Below are 27149 nucleotides of genomic sequence, written 5' to 3'. Positions count from 1 at the left end.
CAGGCCCAAAATAATGTTTCACATTGCAGAGTAATCTGTCCTCTGTCTGAGGGAATTCAATCAGGTGGCTGACCATGGGTTGGATTCGACAACTGTGGATTTCAGGGAAACAGATAGCTTCAATAGGAAAAATCAGAATGGACAACTCAGGTTACAGCTGTAGCATGCATCAAATCTTGCCATATTTTTCTACTACTCCAACACAAGAAACAAAATGCTAGTTCCACATGTACATAATCTGCTTTCCATAATTAAAACCCCTTGCAAGATAATTATTACTGGTAAATACTCCAGAACCTTGTGCATGTCTTCTTTATTAATTCAGATATAGGATTCAGCCACAATTGTTGTCTTAAGGGAATGACTGTACTCAGATGTCAAGAAACAGACCTCTATTTGACTGCCAGTTATATGGTTAAAATTGCTGTCCTTGTGTTCTCTCTCTCTTCTCCTCACACACAGAAGGTAAACATACACAGAATGAAGACTTCTTGGTTTCTAAAGTCTAGCCAGTTTATCATGACACCTGATTTGGGTGAGATCATCTGGTCAATCAGGAGTTGGTTCCTTCTGCACAAACTAGGATTCAAAACTATAGCCTAATCTCTCTTTGTGGGAAAGAAACAACCTTTATTTTATCAAATTACCTGAATTTGGATGTCATGATAAACTGGCTAGACTTTAGAAACCAGTCTGTATTCTGTGTATGAGGTTTACATTCTGTGTGTTAAGAGAAGAGAGAAGAGAGAGTACAGCCATTCCCTTAAGACAACAATTGTGGCTGAAATTCTTGTATCCTTAAATCTATCTTGGTTTTCATAGCACCATAACTATGGCTAACCAAAATATATATTTAAGAAGAACTGGCTTTAGGGGATGGCAGCTATCTTAAGGTGGGGCAAAGGGCAAATGTAGATTTAGATAATAGCCCCTTTCCTGTTGCCAAACTTAAATGGACTCCAGGGAATGGTAGAGGACAGGAAGGCCTGGAGGATCACTGTCCATGGGGTCGTGATGGGTCGGACACGACTTCGCACCTAACAACAACAACAACTAGATGCCAGAGGTAGACAGAATAATGTGCTACACTTCCGAAAAATTATAGTATCCTTGCTTTGATGGTACATAAGATTGAAAAAAGAGTCCCCTTCCCTGTATTTTTCCCACCAGTCTATTTTTCATTTACACCAAATATTGGGAGGTGGAAGCTACAGCACACTTATTCCATAACTTATCAAGAAAGATTGCAGATATTGTCAGAGTTCTCCTATTTGTCAGCATGTGCTAACAGGACAGACGGCACACATCCATGAACATTATGAGACTGCGGGAAGCTAGAAAATCCCACCAATTTCCATTTCACTGAAGTCACTCATAGTGATGCAGAATTGAAAGTATTGCTTACTTGCAGCAAAGTGCAGCTGTGCAAGTTGGGAAGGGAGAGTGGGCAACTGATGTCCAGCAAGAAATCTCTGTTATTCAGACACTGAGACTTTTGCTGGTGATCCTCTTCTGGCTCGCTCCAGAAGCGTCTGTGGTGGAGCCTGTAGGCAGCTTTCAGAGACAGGAAAAGAGCTAACCATCTGAAATAAATCAGAGTGGACTTTTTTTAGTTACAGTTCTGTTAGTGCATTCCTAAATACATAGGAAGAATACAAGTTTCTAAAGTTCATTTAAAAAACAAAGTTACCAGATCTTTTTGAACTTTGCTTATTTTCTACCCCTATAGTTCTGAACCTTGGGGTGACGCCCTCCAGCGTTTTCATGGCAGACTCAATACGGGGTGGTCTGCCAGTGCCTTCCCCCTTCAAGGATCGCTGCCTTGCCGTGGCAAGGGGGCTTGTGTAGCTCAGTGAAGCTATGAGCTATGCCGTGCAGGGCCACCTAAGACGGACAGGTCATAGCTGAGAGCTCTGACAAAAGGTGATCCACTGGAGAATGAAATGGCAAACCACTCCAGTATCTTTGCCATGAAAACCCAATGGACAAGTTCAAAAGGCAAAATGATATGACGTCGGAAAATGAGCCCCTCAGGTCGCAAAGTGTCCAATATGCTACTGGGGATGAGCAGACGGCTAGTATGAGTAGCGCCAGAATGAATGAAGCAACTGGACCAAAGCCGAAAGGACGCTCAGTTGTCTTGGGATACAATCCCCAAAATGACAGAATGATTTCAGTTCGAATCCAAGGCAAACCATTCAACATCACAGTAATCCAGGTCTATGCCCCAACCACTGCTGCTGAAGAGGATGAAGTTGATCAGTTCTATGAAGCCCTACAACGCCTTCTAGAAGCAATGCCAAAAAATGATGTGCATATCATCATGGGGGATTGGAATGCTAAAGTAGGAAGCCAAAAGATAACCGGGATAACAGGCAAGTTTGGCCTTGGAGTACAAAATGAAGCAGGACACAGGCTGGTAGAATTTTGTCAAGAGAATACAATGGTCATAGCAAACACTCTTTTCCAACAACCCAAGAGACGACTCTACACATGGACATCACCAGACGGTCAACACAGAAATCAGATTGACTATGTGCTCTGCAGCCAAAGATGGAGAAGTTCTATACAGTCAATAAAAACAAGACCAGGAGCTGATTGTGGTTCAGATCATCAGCTTCTTGTTGCAAAATTTAGGCTTAAATTGAAGAAAGTAGGGAAAAGCACTAGGCCACTTCGGTATGAACGAAATCATATCCCCGACGAATATACAGTAGAGGTGACATATAGATTTAAGGAATTAGATCTGATAGACAGAGTGCCTGAAGAACTATAGACGGAGGTTCGCAACATTGTACAAGAGGTAGCAACTAAGACCATCCCAAAGAAAAAGAAATGCAAGAAATCAAAATGGCTGTCTGAGGATGCTTTACAAATAGCTAAGGAGAGAAGGTAAGTGAAAGGTAAGGGAGAAAGAGAAAGATACACCCAATTGAATGCAGAATTCCAGAGAAAAGCTAGAAGAGATAAGAATGCCTTCTTAAATGAACAGTGCAAACAAATAGAAGAAAACAATAGAATGGGGAGGACCAGAGAACTTTTCAAGAAAATTGGAGATATGAAGAGAACGTTTCATGCAAAAATGGGTATGATAAGGGACCAAAATAGTAGGGACCTCACAGAAGCAGAAGAGATTAAACAAAGGTGGCAAAATTATACAGAACAACTATACAAGAGCGAGCTTAACATCCCTGATAACCACAATGGGGTAGTTACTGACCTGGAGCCAGACATCCTGGAATGTGAAGTCAAATGGGCCTTAGGAAGACTGAGCAACAATAAAGCTAGTGGTGGTGACAGAATTCCAGTTGAACTATTCAAAATCTTAAAAGACAATGCAATAAAAGTGCTACACTCAATATGCCAGCAAATTTGGGAAAGGTCAGTTTACATTCCAATCCCAAAGAAGGGCAATGCCAAAGAATGTTCAAACTACAGTACCATTGCACTCATTTCTCATGCTAGCAAAGTTATGCTCAAAATCCTACAAGCTAGGCTCCAGCAATATGTGGACCGAGAACTTCCAAAAGTACCGGCAGGATTTCGAAGAGGCAGAGGAACTAGAGATCAAATTGCCAACATACGATGGATCATGGAGAAAGCTAGGGAGTTCCAGAAGAACATCTACTTCTTCTTCATTTACTATGCTAAAGCCTTTAATTGTGTGGAGCACAACAAATTGTGGCAAGTTCTTAAAGAGATGGGAATACCAGAGCATCTTATCTGTCTCTTGAGAAACTTATATGCAGCTCAAGAAGCAACAGTGAGAACTGAACATGGAATCACTGATTGGTTCAAAATTGAGAAACAAGTTTGGCAAGGCTGTATACTGACACCTTGCCTATTTAACTTGTATGCGGAGCACATCATGCGAAAGGCGGGATTAGAGGAGTCACAAATTGGGATCAAGATTGCAGGGAGAAATATCAACAACCTCAGAAATGCAGATGATACCACTCTAATGGCAGAAAGTGAAGAGGAACTAAAGAGCCTGTTGATGCGGGTGAAGGAGGAGAGTGCAAAAGTTGGCTTGAAACTCAACATCAAGAAAACAAAGATCATGGCATCCAGCCCTCTCAATTCCTGGCAAATGGATGGGGAAGAAATGGAGATAGTGACAGATTTTATTTTCCTGGGCTCCAAGATCACTGCAGATGGGGACTGCAGCAAAGAAATTAAAAGACGCTTGCTCCTGGGGAGGAAAGCTATGGCAAATCTAGACAGCATCCTAAAAAGCAGAGACATCACCCTGTCAACAAAAGTGCGTTTAGTCAAGGCTATGGTATTCCCAGTTGCAATGTATGGCTGCGAAAGTTGGACCATAAGGAAGGCCGAGCGTCAAAGAATTGAGGCTTTTGAACTCTGGTGCTGGAGAAGACTCTTGCGAGTCCCTTGGACTGCAAGGCAAATAAACCGGTCAGTCCTAGAGGAGATCAGCCCTGACTGCTTCTTAGAAGGCCAGATCCTGAAGATGAAACTCAAATACTTTGGCCACCTCATGAGAAGGAAGGACTCCCTGGAGAAGAGCCTAATGCTGGGAGCGATCGAGGGCAAAAGAAGAAGGGGACGACAGAGAATGAGGTGGCTGGATGGAGTCACTGAAGCAGTAGGTGCAAACTTAAATGGACTTCAGGGAATGGTAGAGGACAGGAAGGCCTGGAGGATCATTGTCCATGGGGTCGCGATGGGTCGGACACGACTTCGCACCTAACAACAAATAGTTCTGAACTCAGAAATGTGCACTTCTACAAGACCTGCATTGCTTATGTATTCTGCTTCTATGTCATGATTTTTGTACTGTACATTTCTAACAGCCCTATTATTTGCATATTTGGTGGGAGGTATACCACTGTGCCTAAGGCATCTTATTCTGAATAAATGAACAGAGTATTGCATTATTAATTCCCCCTTTCACCTCCTCCACATCCATTCTTATGTTATAAGTATAACCATTTCGATGCCTGATCAAAGATTTGGAGTGCGGAAATGCATGAGCATTGAAGAAACACAGCTCTCCCTATTAAGCGCATGCAATTACAAACACGTGCATCCATTTTTTAAAATCTGCATTAAAAAAATTTATACAACATGCCAATGTCATTTTCCTCTGTATCATTCGATAGTTCAATATCTAGTTTTCCTCACCTGGCTAGATGTCCCTGATGCATGAGGTTTGCCATCTCTGCTGGAGAAACATCAATAAACCGTAGGAAAGAGAAACAACTTTCTTTTTCAGCACCTGTAATTTAAAAATGACAACACAGGAAATAAACACCTGTTGCAAAAGACAACAGAGTCTGAAAAACACTGATCTTGTGGACTAAAAGCCCCTCGTGAAGTGGGCTAACCTGAATAAAATGAAGTTCAATAGGGACAAATATAATGTTCTGCATTTAGGTAGGAAAAACCATATACACCAATATAGGATGGGGGAGACTTGTCTTGGCAGTAGTAAGTCCGAAAAAGATCTTGGAGTCTTATTAAGCCATGCACTGAACATGAGTTAGCAGTGTGACTCGGTGGCTAAAAAGGCAAATGGGATTTGGGGCTCTATCAAACAGAGTATCATGTCCAGATCCCAGGAGCTGATGCTACCGCTGTACTCTGCTCTGGTTTGGCCTCATTTGGAGTACTATATTCAGTTTTGGGCACCCCAGTTCAAGAGGGATGTTGACAAACTGGAACATGTTCAGAGGAGGGCAACAAAGATGGTGAGGAGTTTGGAGACCAAGGCATATGAGGAAAGCTTGGGGGAGCTTGGTCTGTTTAACCTGAAGAGGAGGCAACTGAGAAGGAATCTGATAAGAATCTTCAAGTATTTAAAAGGCTGCCATGTAGAGGATGGTACTGAGTTGTTCTCTCTTGTCCCGGAGGGATGGACCAGAACCAATGGGATGAAATTAATTCAAAAGAAATTCTGTCTAAACATCTGGACGTTCCTGATAGTTAAGAATGGTTTCTCAGTGGAACAGACTTCCTCAGGAATTGGTGGGTTCTCCATCTTTGGAAAATTTTGAACAGAGGATAGCCATCTGACGGAAAGGCTGGTTCTGTGAAGGTTCAAGGGGGTGGCAGGTTACAGTGGGTGAGCAATAGGATTATGAGTGTCCTGCATAGTGCAGGGGGTTTGACTAGATGACCCAGGAGATCCCTTCCAACTCTGTTATTCTATGATTCATGTTGAGCTGTAAGAATTAAGAATTAGAGACCCTAAACTTAAGAACTCAGGCCCTAAAAGAAATTCATGATTTAATTGTTGTCCAGACAGTATTTGTTGCCCAAACCAAAAACACAACATATTCAACCATTACCTTATTCCCCATTTAGTTAATTTAATCATTTCAAAGGTTTTTGCCTTCTGGCCCTTTATCCTCTCAAGAGTCCAGTCTGATAGTTTAAACTAAGAGAGAATGTCTGGACTCAAGTCATCCAGTGAACTTTGTGACTAACCAGGGATTTGAATCTGGGTCTCTTAAGTCCTCATTCAACATCCTAATCCTGGGGTCCCCAGTGGGGTACCAGTGGGCTCTACAGCACCTGCTGATGCCTTTTCTGATGCCCACCAAGTGTATTTAGAAAGTTGGTGGGGGCCAACAGGTCTTTTGCCCAGCAGGGTTTGTAACTCACTGTGCCTGTTTTGAAAAATTGCTGCCACAACAGCTGCCATAACAAGAGCTTCACTGTGTGGCTGAAGGTAATCTGTATGTATGCAAGAAATTATTTTTCCAGGATTTTGTTAATTTTAAATTGAATCATGATAACCAGAGCTTCTGCCTGAAATGTAACCAAGTTATTAGGTTTTTGCATGATCTCTGTGACATTTTGATGCTAGTTCTGCCCCCAGGGATAGCCAGTTCGAGGTCATGCCCAACCCACCTCCCTTTGTCAAAATTCTTAGGATGCCCATAGGCTCAAAAAGGTTGGGGATCTTTGTTCTAATCATTCCACTACTTATAAAGGTCTTTTTCAGCACCTGTAACACAAAAATGACAACACTGGAAATAGACACCTGCTGCAGAAGATAACAGACTCTGAAAAACACTGATCTTGTGGCCTTACAGCTCGGGCCCTAAAAGAAACGCATGATTTAATTGTTGCACGGACAGTGTTTGTTACCAAGACCAAAAACATATTCAGGAATCATCATATATGAATTCGTTTCTTCCTTCCATTTAGGACAAGACTGAAAACAAAGCAGGTCAACTGAAGAAATTGTTTCTAGTACATCTGACATGGCAATTAAGGAATTGAATGAACTAGGAAGATCATGGCAGCGTCTTGTTTTGTAACTGTAATCTGGGTTAAAGAAAGAAAGGTCTAATCCACTATTTCATTTTTAATAGCTTTTCAAGGATTATAACTTACCCTTCCTATGGAAGAGAGACTGCTGGATGTGGTCTGGGGCAAAAGGTGAAAGTAAAAGCTGCAACCACCTTTAAAAAAAGAACAAAACAGAACTTAAATTAGTGCATGTTACTCCTAGTCTAGAATTTGTTACTCACTTTGTTTCACTCACGAGAATGCATGAGAATGGCAAGACTGCTTACCTATCCCGCGAGTGATTAAACACCCTGATCTGCCCATGACGGTAGAGAAATTTTGACGTCTGGTATGGCTTTAGTGAAATATGAAATGGAGACCACGTTTCTTGTCTTTCAAAGAGCTCTGGATGATTGCATACCTATAAGGAAAATTAACAGATAAGAAAACTTCTGGGAAACCCTAAAGAAAAAGAGTTGGTTCTTATATGCCGCTTTTCTCAGAAGGAGTCTCAAAGCAGCTTACAATTGCCTTCCCTTTCCTCTCCCCACAACAGACACCCTGTGAGGGAGGTGAGGCTAAGAGAGCCCTGATATCACTGCACAGTCAGAACAGCTTTATCAGTGCTGTGGCGAGCCCAAGGTCACCCAGCTGGCTGCATGTGGGGGAAGCGGGGAATCAAACCCAGCTTGCCAGATTAGAAGTCTGCACTTCTAACTACTACAACAAGCTGGATACACAACTAAAGGTGCTGGGTACACAACTAAAGTGTAAGCAACAACATTGTCTTTTTCAACCCCCTTCCTTTCCAAAAGGACCACTCATCTAGTTGCATGAAAGGGTAAGGACTTCCAATCCAAATATTCTGAACTATAGTAAAAGATCACAGCCAAGAAACGACTGAAACTTGGGTTCATGGTCATTTTTGTTCTAGAAAGACAATATCAAGATCTTAGGATGTTTATAATACCTTACCTTTCTGAATTGCATGACAAGGTTCATGAGGCTACTGGTGGTGTTCTGTGCTTGCTGGGTTGTGCCCATGGAGGACTGCAAAAGGTCATCAATAGAAATTTTGTTCTTCAGAGCTTGGTACAATAATTTTTGTCGGCTGGTCTGCTGGCAATACATAAGAATCTCAATCTAAAAAAAAAAGAAAATTAGATTTAGTCATTTACTAATAGGACGCCATTAGAAGTAACAGAAGATGGAATTTTACACACACAAACCATGAGCAAATCATTCTATACATAGCTCCCATGAAGATATCTTAAGACACATATTATTCCTGTATTTCAGAAATACATGATTTCTTTAAAATCCTTTTTTTGGCCAGGAGTATTTAGGATAGAAATGATCTCATTATTCAATTCACAGGATAATAGTTATTCACAGGATAATAGTTATTGTGGAATAAAGATAACTTGGGTCAAACACCAACCTGGGTTTTTTTAAAGCTTAACCCTCCCTATCTTTGATAAAATAGTTGAAAAGATTTATATGATTTATTCTGGCACTGCAATTCAGAATCTCAGGCATCAGAATTTTTATGCAGAACTCATCAATGGCAGATTTGTTTCCCAAAGCTGGTGAAAACCAGTGTGCTCAATACAACATAAACAATATACCCGATATGAAATATTATGCAAATTCTGTGCCTGGCTGAAAACCATCCCTTCCCCATCATTTGGGCAATGGACTTAGAATCATAGAATCAGAGCTGGAAGGGATCTCCAGGGTCATCTAGCCCAACCCCCTGCAGAATGCAGGAAATTCACAGTTACCTGCCCACCCACAGTGACCCCAATTCCATGTCCAGATGATGCCACCACCACCCCTCAAAAAACTAGAATCCCTGGCCAGTCTGAAGAAATTGCGCCTCCTGACCCCAAAGTGAGGTTCTACTTCACACTTGCATACTTGTTTATATGTATACGTTACACACATGAGATCTGCATTCGATGCTGAGGTAGCACAAAAAAGAGAATCTATATCCCTATGATCCATGTGAGAATGGCAGACAGCCTGGGGGAGGGGAGGCTGCCATGTTTCCAGTTCTCCTCACATATGGGATAGGAATGACCGCATAAAGCTCTACAAAATTATTAAGAATGTCAATAATATAAAATGGGAGAAGGACATCACACTTAGACTAAGCTGCCATTTTTATTTTGCTTGATGTGTACTTTAATGAAGATGCTGCAAGCTTTCTAATGAGTTTTTCAAACAGAAAACAGTATTGTTAAAAGAACAAAAAGTGTGTTAAATACAAAGCCTAAAACTATTTTGTAGAGACAGATGTCACTAAGAAGGAAATATGCTTGACCAGTGGTCTGCGACATCTCTACGAAGTCTATGAAGTAACCCAAGGCATAAATGTAGTTATGACTGTAATCCCATTAGAAAGTCTTGCAATTGTATCACTTAAATATCAGAAAACAGATCTGGACACGGCATAATGGACTGCAGCCTCATACGTTGCAGGCATAATTAATAAATAAGTGTGAAGCAAAGACATTATTCCTAATGCACGAGAACTAGGTATCTAAAAACCAATCAACTGTAGTGTGTGTGAGGTAACAGTTGCAACATCAGTTATCTTGCAACACTAAAACTCACTGGCAGGGAAAAGCAAGATAAGCTGGCAATTCTTATTTGTGTGATCATTGATATGGAATTTCAGTCACTGACAAAGAAGACACTGACTGGACTGACAGTGCTTGTGTACAGTTGTAGTATATAATTATTATTGTTAAATTCTTGTTTCCTTGATATTTTAAGTTTGATTTTGCACTACATTACTGCTGCTCTTAAATGCCAACCATTGCCAGTTGATAAAAACAGCAGAAACCCAGTCTGTGTAAGTATAGAAGCTGATGTTGTATGCATTTACTGCTTTTTTTAAAAAAGAAGTAGTTCAGTTTTAAACGTTTTATAGTAAATTCCCTATATGAAAATACAAGTAGTAGACCTATAGAAGACATGGGGGGGGGGCTCTGCCCACCACTTGCTGGCCCATTTTCCCATCTTGCTGCCTTTACCTCTGCTTTAGCTCCCCCTTCCTCATTCCGCTGGGGTATAATTAATTTTATGTATATTTTTAAAATTTGTTAAACATTTATGGGGTGATACGACATATATGTTCATGTTGACTCAGCCCCCCTCCAATAGCCAATAATGGCCCTGGAGGGGTTGAGAAGGGGAGGGACCCCAGATGGGCATAAATGCAGCTGTGCTTCCCAACCATATTCTGCATGATCATGCAACTTTTGGGGTTTCTCGAAGCCTGAACAATGTTTCAGGGTGTTCTCAAAGGAAAAAAAAGTTGAGAAAGGCTGCTCTAGTTGTAAGTCATGATCAGAAAATGACATTAAGCTCAATTTTAGCTTGAACAGATTTCATTTTTTTTCTTGTGATATCTGAACATACAAAGATATGGCTCCTACCACATAGTTTTTTTGAAGGAAAAAAAAAACACTTTCCCTCCCACTAAGCAAATGTATCTGCAGATCCTCCAGGTTTATAGAATTACTAGCTCTTATTTGGCCCTATTAGGCAGATTTTCTTGATCCACAAGGGGAACAAGAATGCACTTTGTAATTTTGATAACAGCAATAGAGACCATGAGATGGTATTCATGGAAGAAACTGCTGCTGAAAATATGAAGATGTAAAATTTTGATTTAACAATTTGATTTTAATAATCAATTTTAATAATACAGCTCTGAAAAACTCAGTGAAGAGAATGCAGCCAAATAATTTGAATTTGCTACTAATACTGTTCGCACCTTGTCTGATAGCTCGTTCTCCACATCTTTCTTGATTCTCCTCAACATGAAAGGCTTCAGGATCATGTGCAAACGGGATAGCTGATCTGAAATTTGAGAACAAAGAGAATGTGATTGCTAAATGGGTGATCTAAAAATGTTCTACACTCCCTGTTACCAATTATTTACAGTGAAATAGAAAGATCTCCTCAGAATCCCACTGAAATCTACTCAATACGGTTTACTTTCAGGAAAGTGTTCTTAAAATAGCATTGTTGATCTCATGACTAATGGACATTTCAGATTATTTCCAATAGGCTGATGTTACAGGACTGATTCTTGGAATCAAAAACCGTCTTTCCCTTATTTCTTGTTTAGAGCAAATCATGCTTTGCCATTATACCTTAACTGGCAAAATCAAGATAGCAAACTATTTTCTGAAGGCAGTCTGCAATCCTGGCTTGAAGGGCAAGCTTTAAAAAGTTTTCCTCCCTTTTTTGCTTTGCCCTTTCCCTCTTCCTTAGCTCTGTACCTTAAAGAGAGCACAAATAAATATTAATAATGAGACTGGTATAGTTTTGCTTTAGATGGCACAGCAAAAGCATTGGCCACCTTGATGGCCTTTTCTCTCTCTCCTTGTTCTCTCTTTTTTCTTCACTAAATGAATTCCTGCATAAACTGATTCTGACTTGTCCCTCTCTTCCTCTTCCCAGATATACCAGGCACCTTTAGCCAACAAACTTGACAATTCTTGAGCAAACGAAGAGGCAAGCTAAGCTGGAAAGGAGCCCAGCATGGACACTGACCTCCCCCGAGGCTACACTGAAAACCTGAAGCAGTTGAAGAAGGGATCCCAGCTGGATTTCACTAAAAGAAAACTAACAAATGCTGTACTAAAAACAAGAAGAGAAAGAGATTGAAGAGAATCACATCCAGAAAGGCCATTTCACACAGGGGCCAGACCTATCTATCAAAATGTTACTACTATGTACTAAATATGTTGGTGGGTTTATTTGTTACAGCAGATGTTTTATAATTCATGTATTTTTGCTTACATAATGTTGAACAAAAAATCCAAATAAAAGCTAAAATATATTTAAAAGAAAAGAAAACAGTTCAGGTATAATCACAAAAGGTGGTTTTCACAAAAGAGAAATTAACTAATGGAACTGAAATACAAGATGGGAGGAGGAAGTTCTTGAGAGCCAGTCTGTTAAACTGCTGAACCAGGATCTGGAAGACCCAGGTTCAAATTCTCACTATGCCAGGGAAGGTTGTGGGGCGACCTTGGACCATCCACTCTCACTTAGCCTAACCTACCTCACAAGGCTGTTGTAAGAATAAAACAGTGGAGTGTAGAAGATCTAAAGAACATTGGAAGAAAGGTGGAGCATGAATAAAGTGAGAAAGCAAGTGAGTTGAGTGAGTGAATGAATGAATGAATGAATGAATAAATAATTGCATAAACAAATAAAATGAACCTGGGGCATGATCATGTAACATCATTTTGTGTTCCATGAGAACTCTCTTTGTAATTCAGAATGTCTAGCAAGAATGGGCCCCTGGTACTATAACCAAATTATACATCAGTTTCCAAGTTCAAACCTGATTTGGTTAAGATCACCATGACCATGATCCAGAAATGGACAGGGCCCAGATCTCTTTGTATTTCAGCAGTTCTATAATGCAATTCTGCAGTAATTTTGTGGGAAGCTATTTAACAAATATTCAGTTGTAGGACCACAGAGAGTGACAACTGACAACACAGCTAATAATATTTAGTGTTACAAAAAGTATACCAAGCATGAAATCTACTTGTACATATAAGCACACATAAAACTAAAATTACATTGGGCACCAGAGCTTTTACAAAGAGTTCCTTCATCATGTATTGGTGATATCACAAACCCAAAATGTTCATGCCTCATGCTGTGGCACTGTAAGACATTATCCTAATGGATGTTCTGAAATTGTCTCAAAATGTAATGTTTCTCCCTCTGCCCCTCTGTTCTTGAGACCAAGCTTTCTATCAGGAACTCTAAAGAACTCATGTCAGACGAATAAGATCAATGACCTCCATAATATGGACATCAAAACCTCTGTTTGCACCAGCGTTTAAGATAAGCCACAAATCGCTATACAGGCCTGTCTGAATTCAGTCCAGATGTAGTCATTCCCCATATTTAGTTGTATTAAATGCTGTTGTTCTGTTACAAACTCATGTAAGATAAGCTTCAAATACGAGTATTATTTTCAGTTTTCTTCATCCTCCATCCCTGCTGTTGTCTGTCACTGCTCTCTGGAACTAAACATTCCATGAATGCATTATCATAATATTGTTAAGTGAAAATGCTGTACTCCCCGCTGCATTTGGCTAGGATGCAGGGGTATCAAGACGTGTAAAGAATTGTGTGCTGTATCTCCTTATGTAAAACATGTATTACTGCTCTGTGGCCTAAATACCTAGCTTGTACAAAATTAATCCAAAGGGTCACAGACTAAATGAAAGTCTGTTTCTAGAGTTATGAGACAACTGAGCAATTATGCAGTATTTGTGGTCATTGTGATCACCTGTGCACAAACTGCAATTCTGACCTGAAGAACACAGATTCCCATACAGTACTTACTCTCATCAATGGCAGATTTATTCTCTGCATGGCTCTCAATGTCTTTAGAAAACCACTCGTTGAATTCTTCATGGGAATCAAATAATGTTGGCATAATGAAATGAAGCAAGGCCCAGAGCTGCAAGAACAAAAGAACACAGAAGCAGTTACGTTTTATAAAGCAAAAATACCCTTTTGCTGAAGTCACCACATGGGCTAAAAATAAAGTTCCCTATTCTTAGAAAGGACCCACGCAGCCATTTACATGGCTTTTAACAAAACTTTTAACAGTCATGAAAAAAGCTACAGAGATCCCATCCTGCCAATGCTGATTATAAATGGGAAGCCCTTGACCTCCTTAGTTCAAAGGACCGCTTGTCTTCCTACGCCCTCTGCAGGGCACTCCGCTCTGCGGGTATGAATCTGCTGGTTGTCCCGGGCCCCTGGAACCTGGCCCTGGCCCCAGCCTGGTGGAATGAGCTCCCAGAAGAGCTAAGGGCCCTGCCAGAGTTATCAGCTTTCCACAGGGCCTGTAAGACAGAGCTCTTCTGCCAGGCGTATAGTTGAGGCCGGGCTGAGGTCTCGGAGTTATCATCAGTGGATCCCCTAGAATCAGAATTAGAACAAGACCCCCGCTCCTATGGAAAGAACTCTGATTGCTGCTGGGCACGGGAAAAGATATAGGATACTACTCCATAGAACTGACATCTTTTAATGCACTGGGGAATTGTGGGCTGGGTGATTTTATTTTTTATATTTATTCTTTTATTGTAAACCGCCATGAGTCTTTGAGAACGGTGGTATATAAGCCAAAATATCAATAAATAAATAAATAAATAAAGCCCAATAAAGCAATAAAGCAGTGGGCTCAAATAGGAAGGTAGATGGGAATGCAATGCTCCATAGATCACTTTCTCAATCAGGGGTGAACCTGGGGTTTCCTGGTGGCCCTGGAAGGGTATCCCAAATTAGTTTTTAAAATTTTTTAAAAATTTGTTAAACATTTCTCAGGTGGAATGACCGTATATGGTCATGTCGATCCACCCTCACACTTCTGAAAGGGCCGACGAGCTATGCTTCCCAACCAGATTCAGCATGATTGTACAACTTCTAGGGATTCTTGAAGCCGGAAGACTGTTTCAGGGCTTTCTCAATGATAAAAAAGTTAAATGAACATTCACAGATAAGCAACCTTTTCTTTTTTTTTGGGGGGGGGGGTAGTAGCGCCAGATTGTGTGAATCAATTCCATATACACATGCATGAGACTAGCAAGTGTCCATGCTGGGAAAGGAGCCCATGGCCATTCACATACAACAAGACCCAGAGCCAGCTTGGTGTGCCGATTAAGAGTGGCAGCTTCTAATCTGGTGAGCTGGGTTTGATTCCCTGCTCCTCTACATGAAGCCAACTGGGTGACTTTGGTCTAGCCACAGTCCTCTTAGAGCTGCTCTCACAGAACAACTCTTCTTCTTCCTCCAATAGCTGGAAGTGAATGCTTTGCTATCTTTGCCACCTTCACTGGCTCACAGGCTATTACTCATTGTTACACACAAAGTCACACAGTGTGGCCAGGAACACCTAAGAAGCACACGTTGCCTAACCAGAGCTTTGCTTGTTGCTTCTGATGCAGGTGCTACCTCTAACAAAGAGATACGCTATTTTTTAAACTGAACTTTACTAGTGGAACAGTCCAAACAACAAATGAAGCTTTAACAGTATGCAAGATTCTTCACCCTGATTCTTTGGATACTGACCAGAATGGTTATTTAATTCAACCTTCTTCCTATACCAATACTGAATAGTGTAAGGTCAATGGTGGTGCCAACAAAACAAAACAAAAAAGAAAACCCATACCTCAGCCATGGTGTTTTGGATTGGTGTCCCAGTCAGCAATAATCGATTTCGGCACTGGAACTGAAGTAAAATTTTCCAACGCACACTGAAAAACAAATGTGTTTTAAACCTTTAAAATGAGCAATAATAAAAGGTGTCAACAGATGAAATCCATTCTGCTGATACTTGTAAAAGTGTGTTAATGAAATCTCTTCTCAGAAGGCAAAGATTGGATGTGTTTTTCTCCACTCCATCTCTTTTTTTACAGCAGCTCTAGATATATGATGTAGCATAAACAGTGGGATTATCAATCTAAGTGATATCACCCAGATACCACTGAAGTAGAGACATTATATATGTGGTAGATATGAGCAGATACTTGAAATGGAAGCAGCTCCTGTTCATGTAAAGCATATTCCCCACCTCTTTTTAAAAAGGCATTCACAATTTTTTTTTAAAAGGAAGAGACAGTCGTGGGGGCAGTTGCATTCATAGAGTAAAAGTGAAGGTTTCCAGTTACATACTGGTCATTTATTCCTTTGGGAGTAAAATATGAGCACCTTATACCCATCTTAAGACATCACAACAGTGTATTCACATCCAACTTAGAAGTCATGGGGTCTTGAGAAGAGATGGAAGGGAAAATCCTTGAGTATCACAATTCACCTCTACAGAACTCATGCAGAGATCAAAAGCATTCAGCAAGTTAGTGGAAAAGTATCCCTTTCTTCTACATTAACATTCCATATGCCTAACCCACCCTATTTTCCTCCCTATTACCAGCCAAAATATTTTTTTTCTGTTCTTTTTTGTTCTGCACAGTTACCTGGAGCTACTCTTGAGCGCCTGTGCTTCATCCAGCACCATATATTGCCACTTAACCCGCTGAAAATACTTTACATCTTGGACTACAAGCTGATAACTGGTGATCACCACATGGAAAGGAGCATCCTGAGTATACAAAGTCTTCTGTAACCAAGAAACAAGTTGATATTTGAATTAAATAAGCAGAAATTTACTCATCACTGGTATGAAGATCATATATCTATGCTCAGGAATTCTCACATCTCCCAAATTACAGTAAAAGGGCATTTTTAATATGCTATTTGTGAGTAACAATTTTCTCACATGGAAACATCTGCCTATATTGTTTCAGATTCTTATCTCCCACTTTTAAAGGTTCATGCTTTTATACATAAATTTAAAAAATAAGCATAGAAGACAAATGATATGGCCTTCATTCAAGATTTAAGGGAAGGGGGTGAAATGCTTTCCGCCATAGCAGACAAACCCATTAACAGACATTTAACTTCCTGACTGGGGATGGAGCCCAGTGTCACACTGATTATGCTACAAGACGTGATTCTACCAGTCAGAAAGAACTCTCCCAACTACTGTCAAAGTTTTATGAAGACTGCCACGAGGTATCACATTCAAGAGTCGATGCCAGAATTGCAGCAATCTCTTCCCATTGAGGCATGCTCAAATGCTAGAAGAAATTCCCCAGAGATTCATGGGATATACAAAGGGTAATGCTGAGACCAGGAAGAACTTCTTCTGAGGACTGGGAGAAGCAGGCAAGTTGTACTAGGAAATACAATGGGGACAGGTGGCCAAGAACTGGGGTGTAAGAGAACCTGGGAGATGCAAAACTGGCAGACCCTGGCCAGAAGTGCAGAAGTGGACACTACAAAAGGAACAGATATTAAGAAAAGACAGAGAAGGATAAAGGGCTGCATTCCTCATCTATCTTTTTAAAAACCTGTTTTTAAAGAGTGAGGACTACAATTTAAAAAATAATCCAAAAATGTGTGTGATAGTACCTGACTCCAGAATTTCCTGATTACTTTCCGCTCATGGGGATTTCCCCAGTAAGGTAGCACCTAGAAAAAATACAAAAATAATTACAAATAAATACTTCCTAACAATTGAACAAGAATTAAGATATTTCATATTTCTCCATTTAACAAAAGACCCAAAAATAATTATAACTGACAAACTTAAGGAACCAAAATAGTAGTCCTAACTTGAAAGAAAAATACAAACATATTTATGAAAGCACAGGACCCAAGAGCTTGTTTATAGAGTAAGAGTTTGATAAAATCAGACAATAAACACTGAGGACAAAGATAAGAATCATAATGATACAAAGGATTTAAATTTATGAAGACTGGTTAAAATTGTTCACTTAAATTATACCTCCTATATTTGTAATTAACATAATCCCAAAGGAAATTAAAGAAGATGCTGTACCTAAATTCTAGTTGTCACTCATTTCCCCTGCTTATACCATGACCTCCAATAGTTTAAATAATTTCTGACTGCATTCAGAATGTAAACAATAAAATGACTAGCAGCATCAGGGAAAATGAACTGTGGTGTCAATTGCTGCTTATTATCTATACTCCACATTAAGATCATTCAGACCTCCATAGTTGGGTGCTCATGACACTAGTAAAATGTTGCTTCACTGAAGTATCTAGCAGTGATGCTCTTGGAACTAGACCTGTGCCTTCAGGAAGCCAGGATCTGATAACAATAAACAAACTAACTAAATAAAACAGAGATGAAGCTAGTGGTCAGTCCCAACATTTCTGAGGGCGTGATGCCTACTTTAGATGATACTCGCTGAAGGAAAAACAAATTCAAAGTTGCAACCTGCTCTGCTCCTATAGAAATGGCAGTGAGTAACAATACCTTTTACTAGCTGCACTTATTGTGCAGGCTTACTTTATATGGGGCCCTTGAGAGGACTTGGAAACTCTCAGCTGGTACAGAATTCTGCTGCTTTGCACATTTCATTTTAGACTTCTTAAAACTTGCAACAGACTTCACCATTCTGCTGCAGTAATAGAATTATTGCCTGGAGGCCCTTTGAGCCCCTGTGTTCTCTGGTTAAAGAAAAGTGAAGCACGGTATTTCATAGCAGAAACTTCCTCTTAAATTTAACATAGTTCATAGTATACTGCCATCTGCTGGTGATATTTAACATAGTTCATGGAATACTGCCACTCTGTATCTGCACAACTTGAGTTTCATGGGCTTTTGATTTGCAATGAAAGCTGTTTCACATTTCATGTGGCAAACAGGCTGGACCTAAACTAGATATGTAAAGTGTGGAGAAGAGACATCATTAAATACAGAGGAAAATGTACTGGGGAAGGAACTGTGATTCCCAGAAATTAATCACTGCCTAATTAGGGATAGGTAATTAAGTAACCAATACAGGGCACAGCAAAAACTGCTGGAATGACACGACAAGGAACAATGCCATACAGTCTGGCAACCCAGATTCTTCCAATTTTCAAGTGGGGAAAATTGTCTGTCACAACAAATGGAAGCAATTAATTTTTCTGGAATTATCCCTTGAATAGACTTGTTACCTTAAATCGAGGAACAAATCTGGCAAACTCCTGATGCCAATTATTCAGCGTGGAAGCCGGTGAAATAATTAGAAAGGGTCCCCAGATGTTTTCTCTCTGCAAGACAGTTGTAATTGTAAAGCAACTTCTTGTACAAACTAAAATGAAAGTCTCATTAATGAAAGATACTGATTGTAATGGAGGATCATTGTCCATGGGGTCGCGATGGGTCGGACACGACTTCGCACCTAACAACAACAACAACTGATTGTAACAAAACTTTGAAGTAGCTAGATTCTGCAGATATTTAAAATGTTTAACATCATCTCAAATTTATACATTTCTTCACAAAGCAAGCTCTAATGGAAATGAAAATAAATGGTCTTAACTCTATGTGAGTGTGTGGGAGGAGGAGGAAAAAGAGTATTCAGTTGCTATGAGCCATGGCAAGAAGAGCGAGAAATAAGGATCAAGATCAGATACTAGGAAGCTTAGAAAATGTGGAGTTGTGTAAATCCCGACAACATAGTGTGACTTTGAAGACCGACTAAGGCCCAATTAAACCCTCAGGACTTGCTTAATCAGAGGAGGCAAAGAATCCACTTACCTCCGCTAGATGTGCTAGCAAGGCAATACTCTGCACAGTTTTGCCCAGGCCCATTTCATCTGCCAGGATTCCATTGATGCCCTGCAAGAAAGTAACTAATCATTCCCACATATATGCTTACAGCTGTACTTTTGTTGCTGGCATATAAGCAAATGGTAACATTAATTTACAACCATTCCTATTCATAACAATTCTGGCCAAAAGGAGAATTTCCCAGAGCACATATCTGTACATTTATAGACTTAATGTTCTGAAGACACATCTGTAGGTGACAACCAGCTTACAATATATTTGTGTAAAGCTTAAAATGAAAATCAGTGGAATTGTTGAAGCCAACCACATTCTCTAGAACAGCCACAAATGCAACTTGAGAGTTAAATACTACTGCTCTTACACCTTGAAAGACAGCCATGTATGTATGCCATGAAAAAAGTCATTGCACTTCTTATAAAGAATTTTCTAATTATAACCAATTATCCTCGTGTAATTCACTGAAGCCATACCAAGAAGGAACCTGTCCCTGAGAATTTGGAGGGGGGGGGGAATGGGATGCCCACGGATCTTTCTATGCCTCAGACCCAGGGGAGCTGCTGCCAGAGTAGACAATGCTGAGTTTACCATATCAGTACCCTGACTTGCAGCTTCTTACGTTCAAAATCTTCAATAAATGTTCATACCTGCTCATAAAGGTTGGCCAGCCAGTTCATGCCTTTCAGCTGGTAACCTTTCAGTTTACCATTAAAAATGGTAGGCTGTGGAATGTCCTCTCCAGCTCGGATAGATGGATTTGCAAGGCTGTAGCTTTCTCCAAACCCAGTGCCAGATTTGTTGGCAGCCCGAAGAGCTGCTGCCCGGCTCTCTTTAGCATCTTCATCAAATGACCTGGTCTGAACAAGGGGAGAAGAAAAATTATTATGACTACAATCCTAAACACTGCTATTTGGGAATCAGGTCCATTAGGAATGACTTCTCAGCAAATACATAGAGAAACAGGTTGTAAGAGCCCCAATTTAAAAACTTCATCTGGACAGGATTTCTGCTTCTCTAATTAATAATGAGTATCCAGCCTTCTTCCCTCTGGACTTTCAGTGTAACTCTAGCCATGCAATGTAATGATTAGAGCATCTGACTTAGGATTCTTGGGTCCTAAGGCCAAATGCCAACTCTCTCATGGAAGCATGCTGATTGACCTTGGGCCAGTCACACACAGCCTAATCTCACAGGGTTGTTGTCAGAATAAAATGGAAGGCTGTAAGACAGTTTAAGTCCCCACAGGGAGAAAGCCAGATTATAAATAAATATAGGTAAAAGTAAAAGTATCCCCTGTGAAAGCACCAGGTCATGTCTGACCCTTGGGGTGACGCCCTCCAGCGTTTTCATGGCAGACTCAATACGGGGTGGTTTGCCAGTGCCTTCCCCAGTCATTACCGTTTACTCCCCAGCAAACTGGGTCCTCATTTTACCGACCTCAGAAGGATGGAAGGCTGAGTCAACCTTGAGCCAGCTGCTGGGATTGAACTCCCAGCCTCATGGGCAGAGCTTTCAGACTGCATGACTGCTGCCTTACCACTCTGCGCCACAAGAGGCTCTTTAAATAAATAGCCAAACATAAATTTAGACACAGTATAAAACTGGCAAGCTGCAAGAAAGATTACGCATCCCATCTAATACCTGGGCCTGATGAATCCGGTAAGCATCTTCTGCATTCTTCAGAGCCTGAACCTTGTAGTAGTTACTATCTGGAAATATTAAATTAAAAATAAAAAACTGAAACACAACCACATGGATTAATCCCAAGATTTTACTGAAAAAATATTCACAAATATCAGAGAAGTCCACAGACCTGCACTAGCCTGCAGTACAGTAGCTTTTTCCGAGATTCCTGTAACTCCTGCTAGAATTCATTTTCTATCCTTACCATAATCCTCCTGTGTGATGTTGACCACAACACCTCCACCAATATCAATTTGCCTTTGGATAGAACTGTCTTCAAGTTTCCTTAAGATTTCCTCCTGGATTCCATCATGTCCCATATCTCGTTTGCGGCTCATGAAGTGGGCATAAAGTTCAGTTTGTGTAATCAGGAAATTAAGTTTCCTCTGCTGTCTCTTAGCCTAAAAGTCATTTGCAAGAAAATAATTATGTAGACAATTTGAACACGACATGTAGCTTTTATAACTGCCAATATATTAAAAACAAATAATTATATTCTCATATCAATGACAGAAGATGGTTGTCTAATATTTTACAAAATAACTATTTTTACATAATACATTTTTGCATTGGCCACATTGAAAAAAAATAAAAATAAAACAGAATTCAGAGCGAAAGCTACTGTTTCAGGAAAAAGAAAAACTAGCAGGTTTCTTTCTAGTAGCTGATTTGTCAACCAGTGAAAACTATTATCCAGTGGAGCATAGACAGCTCTTATTTCTCAGTCCGAGGAAACCGGTGTTACAAGATCAACAAAAATGAAAGCTCTAAAAGTGGAGCACATTAAATTATAGTGTGCAAGTCAAGACACATCCAGTTGATTAGGTAAACTTTTTAGTACTGCCAAGATATAGAGGTAATGTTATCTTAAAACTTTAATGACATTCCATGAAAGGAAGTGCTGATATGAAGGATATAATAGTACTTTTTGGTTCAAGCCAAATGGATCATAAAGAAAAAAGCTTAAAGTGAATCAAATTATCATTGGATTCAACGCCCGTTCCTAAGAACGGGCTTTGAAGGCCCCCCCCCCCCCCCCGCCGAGGCCGGCCAAGCACAACAGGCGCTGTGGCTTCTCTGGGGCCCTCCGAGCACGCATGCCGCCTCAGTGAGGCGGCGGGCGTGCTCATCGTGCCCCAGGGACGCTGTCCCCAGCCTCCCCTCCCCGCCGATGCCACGGGGCCCTCCGAGCACGGCTGCTGCCTCTGCAAGGCATCAGGCCTTCTCGGTTGGCCCAAGGGAACCCATTCCCAGCCCCACCGCCAAATCCGCAGCTTCCCCTGGGCCCTCCGAGCAGGCCCACCGCCTCTGCAAGCCCAGGGGAAGCCATCCCCGGCCGCCCCCAGAGATGCTGCGGCTTTCCCGGGGGCCTCTGCTAGGCGGCAAGTGTGCTCAGCAGGCCCCAGGGAAGAAGAAGAAGAGTTGGTTCTTATATGCCGCTTTTCCCTACCCGAAGGAGGCTCAAAGCGGCTTACAGTCGCCTTCCCATTCCTCTCCCCACAACAGACACCCTGTGGGGTGGGTGAGGCTGAGAGAGCCCTGATATCACTGCCCGGTCATAACAGCTTTATCAGTGCCGTGGCGAGCCCAAGGTCACCCAGCTGGTTGCATGTGGGGGAGCGCAGAATCGAACCTGGCATGCCAGATTACAAGTCCGCACTCCTAACCACTACACCAAACTGGCTCTCCACCAAACAGCCATCCCTGGCCCCCTTCCCCGGCAGCGAGCCCAGTGGCCAGACTGACTGCCTACTCACGGCGGTTGGTGTGGCTTCTGGGCATAGCTCTGGCTTGTGCTGGTGAGGACCCAATTGATTGGGCCCTCAACCGAATGGCTAGAACTGCTGTTTGTCCTGGTGAGGGGCCAATCAGAAGGTGCTTTGCGCCTTCCGATTGGCCCCTCACCCAGACTGGCCCCGCCCACTCTCTGCCCACTAAGGGCTTAGCCTTTTATGTAAACAGCAAACGCTGTTTACAGATATGGACCATTGTCAGGGGTCTTTAGAGTTCATAATATGGATAAATGGCCATCTGAATTTTTTTACCTCTCTCATTTCCTCATCCAGCTTGCGTTGCTCCAGTGCCTCTTTCTCTGCTCTTTTGCGATGTTCTTTCTCCACTTTTTCATATTTCTTCCAGTAAAGAAGCATCTCTTTGGTAAGCCGTCGTGCCCGGGGCAGAGTTTCCTTACAGTTCTTTTGGGCTTGGATAGCTGCTCGACGAACCTCTCTCATACACTGGTGAGCCAGCTAACCCAAGGTGGGAGAAAGGGTGGTGTCAGATATTCAGAGACAATGATTGTCTTGCATATCTTGCACAGGAGAAACCTATATTTGTGTCTCAGTTTGCAGTGGACATGCAATAACAAAATTTACACTTGTTGAATTTCACAGCATCTTTTATGTGATAAATCACTTTATTTGCAATTGAAATAATAACTATAAAGAAAATACAAATCGATTTTATAATAAATACCAGAGAAATGAGAAGTCAATTTATTTTTGTGTTATAGAACCAATGCTCTCTACTAACAAAGGGGCTGAGCCGCTCTGAGCCCTTTCGGGGAATGGTGGGGTGAAAATCAAATAATAAATAAATAACAAATTATCATTTGAAGCCCTTCGACTATACATAAAAAGCCTTCCCAAATATCAGAAGACATGTAAAATCACTGTAAAACCACACTTAACTATTCATTACAATACCATTAAAACCAATTTAAACTGAACACTTCATTGCACTTATACATAGTCTGCTGGTCCACTAGTATTTGGTTCAGTGTGCGTGGGGCAAATACGGAGATGAGTGGAGGGTGGCCTATAAATATGTTTCAATAATTGCAATAATGTTATTGGCACTTATCAAAGGCAGGACAATAGATTTAGCACAATTTTAACAACATTAAAATCTTAATCCTATAAGAAAACAAAGTACCTTTCGGCTGTTACTTAGGAACAGGTTTCTGGCTGACACTTTTTGCTTGTAGGCCTAAACAAAACAAAATTGATGTTGGAGTTGGTTATATTCATAAAAAAGCAATTTTACTGTATTCAAAGAGATAAAGTTCAACTATAACAGCTACACACAAGATACCTCATAACTCTATCATCAGCTGTTATATTATTTCACTGGCACCAAGCGATCAAATCATGGTTACTACCTATTAAATGCGTATTTTGTATCATGTGCCCCCACGGCCACCAACACAGGAGGACTAAAGGAACAAAATTCCAGGGGCCTTAATCTTCCCTAGAATTACTGCTGGTGGGTGGCTTTAAATTTAGCATCCCCTTTCTTGAGGAAGCAAAAAGAGTAAATGTAGCCTTAGGCTGGTCACTTTCCTTTAGCTTAATCTCTTGTTGTGAAGATACAGGGGACAGGGTTTGATGACGTATATTATTCTGTGGTCCTTGGAGGAAGGTTGCGATATGAGTAAGTGATGAAATGGGAGAGGTGGCTCTGTGCATACCACACATTAATCTACTTGTGCTAACAGCAAGACACAGAGTATATATTTCAATATAATGCTTGCATTGGGTGTGTATGGATGGCATGATGTGAAATTGAAAGGGAATCCTGTAGGTGGGGCCCAATGGTGGCTCTCGGTAGGTCTAGACACCTCACAATGTGGTTCATGATAAATACACTAATAACATTATAATTGAAAAAGAGCTATGAATTGACAGTTTTTTAAATTTCTCTGTTCCCCCCCCCACCCCATGTCTGTTTACAGCCCCTTTCCGGGCTTAAGGAAAGATTATTTCCTTGAACTAAAGTCAGTAAACATGCTATATACCAAGACTAACACAATGCAAGTACTCAACAGAACATTCACTTCATTCCGGATTCCTGAGCTTGCTGACTCACTTTCTTAGCATAACCCATAATTTCCTACTGACAAGGTTCACCTTTGGCAGCTCTTTTTTAGCAATGCTGAGCCAAACTTTCCGCCTGCGAGCATTCAATTGTTCAATGGACAAATGCTTTTTCTTGGATCCTGGTGGAGGAGTATCATGGGAAAACTTGGCAAAAACTTTGGTCTGATGGTGATGACGCCGTGGAGATTCCTCAGAGGAGAGTTCTTCATCCCGCCTTTTCTTTTTTTTCACCTTTTTCAATTTGGCTGCAGAAGAACACAAAGTCACACAATCAGCTTGCCTCCCGTTTGTTGCCATTAAAATTCACACATTTCTCTCTTCCTCAACAGTAAGGAACCTGGATCTGAAAACTGTTTACAGTCACTTTGTAAATGACCAGTGTATAACACTTGCCCCAAATTAAGCAGTTCAGGAACAGCTGTAAGCTTTTCCCCTTTTCTTAAATCCTGTCTTAAGCCCAACCTGGTGTAATACATGTAGTGCAATGTATCATTCACCTGGAACATTACTACACAAGAAAAATGAATAAAAATCACACAAAAGACAAAACATCAGACCGTCGTCAACTTACTTGTGGAGTCCCACAAGGAGCGGTCCTCTCTCCTATCCTATTCAATATCTTTATGCGCCCTCTCGCACAACTGGTACGGAGGTTTGGGCTGGGTTGTCATCAATATGCCGATGACACCCAGCTCTTCCTCCTGATGGATGGCCGCCCTGACTCCCCCCCAGAAGCATTAGCCAGCTGCCTGGAAGCAGTGACGAGATGGCTGAAGCAGAGTCGTCTGATGCTCAATCCTTCAAAGACGGAGGTCCTGTGGCTGGGTAGGAAGGGCCCATGCGAGGAAGCGTGCCTGCCTGCCCTGGATGGAGTACAGCTCTCTACGGCTCACTCCGCCAGGAACCTAGGCGTGATTCTGGATACTTCCCTTACAATGGAAGCCCAGATCACAAAGGTAGCGCGGCTGGCATTTTACCATCTCCGCCAAGCCAAACTACTAGCGCCCTACCTGGCCCCGGAACACCTAGCCACAGTGATCCATGCGACGGTCACCTCTAGACTGGACTTCTGTAACTCGCTCTACGCAGGCCTGCCCTTAGCCTTGACCCGGAAACTACAGCTGGTCCAAAACGCAGCGGCCAGGATCCTCACAGCAACACCATGGAGGTCCCACATCCGGCCCATTCTCCACCAACTGCAGTGGTTGCCAGTTGAATTCCGGATCAGACTAAAGGTTCTGGTAATTACCTTCAAGGCCATTCACGGTCAGGGCCCAGTGTACCTGAGGGACCGCCTCCCTGCCTATGCCCCTAAAAGAGCTCTGCGCTCCACCGCCACCAACCGGCTAATGGTCCCTGGCCCTAAAGAAGTCCGCCTGGTCTCGACCAGGGCCAGAGCATTCTCTGTCCTGGCCCCCACCTGGTGGAATGAGCTCCCGGAGGAGATCAGGGCCCTGACGGAGCTTAAACAGTTCCGCAGGGCCTGCAAAAAGGAGCTCCTCCGCCAGGCATTTGGTTGAGACCAGGCACAACCAACAGCGAATGAAGGGCCCCCGCTCCCCCCCCTCCCCCCATCTCCCCCCTTCCTCCCAGAACTCCACCAGAGCGCTCTGGACCTGTTGTGGTATTGCACCGTTCCATCGTTATATTATTTTATTATACTGTTATACTGTTACATTATTCTGTTATATGGTTACAACCACTGTTATTATTTACTGTATGTTTTAACGAAGACTGTTTCATGTATCGTTGATTAGTTTTAAATGTAAACCGCCCTGAGCCTTCGGGGAGGGCGGTATATAAATCTAAATAAATAAATAAAATAAATAAATAAATAAACAAGAGAAAACATTACCAATCACTGAGTGCCATTTTGCTATTCCTGATTGGGAGCATAGCAGGAAAGAAGCCCATGGCTAGAATACTCATGGCAGTCCTTACCTTTTAATTTTTTTTCATCTTTGAACTTCTTTTTCTTGGGCCCTATGAGATGACGCTGTTGCTCATAATAAGGATCATGTGTGGAGAGCAAACCTGCACTGTAATACTGGTACTGCTGTAACTGAAGCAAACAAGTAAAATAAGATGCAACTTACTAATTAAGGAATAAAACTGGGCGCACA

General features: G+C 41.5%; 2 protein-coding genes across 5 annotated transcripts in view; one reads left to right on the top strand and one right to left on the bottom strand.

Annotated features, from left to right (window-relative positions):
* DLL4 (delta like canonical Notch ligand 4) overlaps positions 1-27149 on the top strand; it is a 184872-nt gene that overhangs the window by 120404 nt on the left and 37319 nt on the right. The window lies entirely within an intron of this gene.
* The window catches only part of INO80 (INO80 complex ATPase subunit), a 70008-nt gene that overhangs the window by 30796 nt on the left and 12063 nt on the right, over positions 1-27149 (bottom strand). For 3 of the 4 annotated variants that reach the window (XM_077322825.1, XM_077322822.1, XM_077322823.1), the window contains exons 6-24: positions 26968-27088; positions 25057-25271; positions 24083-24136; positions 23194-23397; positions 21354-21549; positions 21107-21174; positions 20113-20322; positions 19436-19516; positions 18850-18945; positions 17290-17349; positions 16293-16435; positions 15488-15572; positions 13654-13771; positions 11048-11133; positions 8236-8403; positions 7548-7681; positions 7366-7433; positions 5146-5239; positions 1406-1583 (exon numbers count right to left, since the gene is read on the bottom strand). In XM_077322825.1, the coding sequence (XP_077178940.1) occupies positions 1406-1583; positions 5146-5239; positions 7366-7433; positions 7548-7681; positions 8236-8403; positions 11048-11133; positions 13654-13771; positions 15488-15572; positions 16293-16435; positions 17290-17349; positions 18850-18945; positions 19436-19516; positions 20113-20322; positions 21107-21174; positions 21354-21549; positions 23194-23397; positions 24083-24136; positions 25057-25271; positions 26968-27088 (2379 nt within the window). The remainder of the gene's footprint in view (positions 1-1405; positions 1584-5145; positions 5240-7365; positions 7434-7547; positions 7682-8235; positions 8404-11047; positions 11134-13653; positions 13772-15487; positions 15573-16292; positions 16436-17289; positions 17350-18849; positions 18946-19435; positions 19517-20112; positions 20323-21106; positions 21175-21353; positions 21550-23193; positions 23398-24082; positions 24137-25056; positions 25272-26967; positions 27089-27149) is intronic. The other variant, XM_077322824.1, reaches the window with a different exon arrangement.

Source organism: Paroedura picta, chromosome 2, assembly GCF_049243985.1.
Source record: "Paroedura picta isolate Pp20150507F chromosome 2, Ppicta_v3.0, whole genome shotgun sequence".
Classification (NCBI taxonomy): Eukaryota; Metazoa; Chordata; class Lepidosauria; order Squamata; family Gekkonidae; genus Paroedura; species Paroedura picta.
Note: the sequence above shows the minus strand (reverse complement) of the source record. Positions and strands in the feature narration are given on the sequence as shown.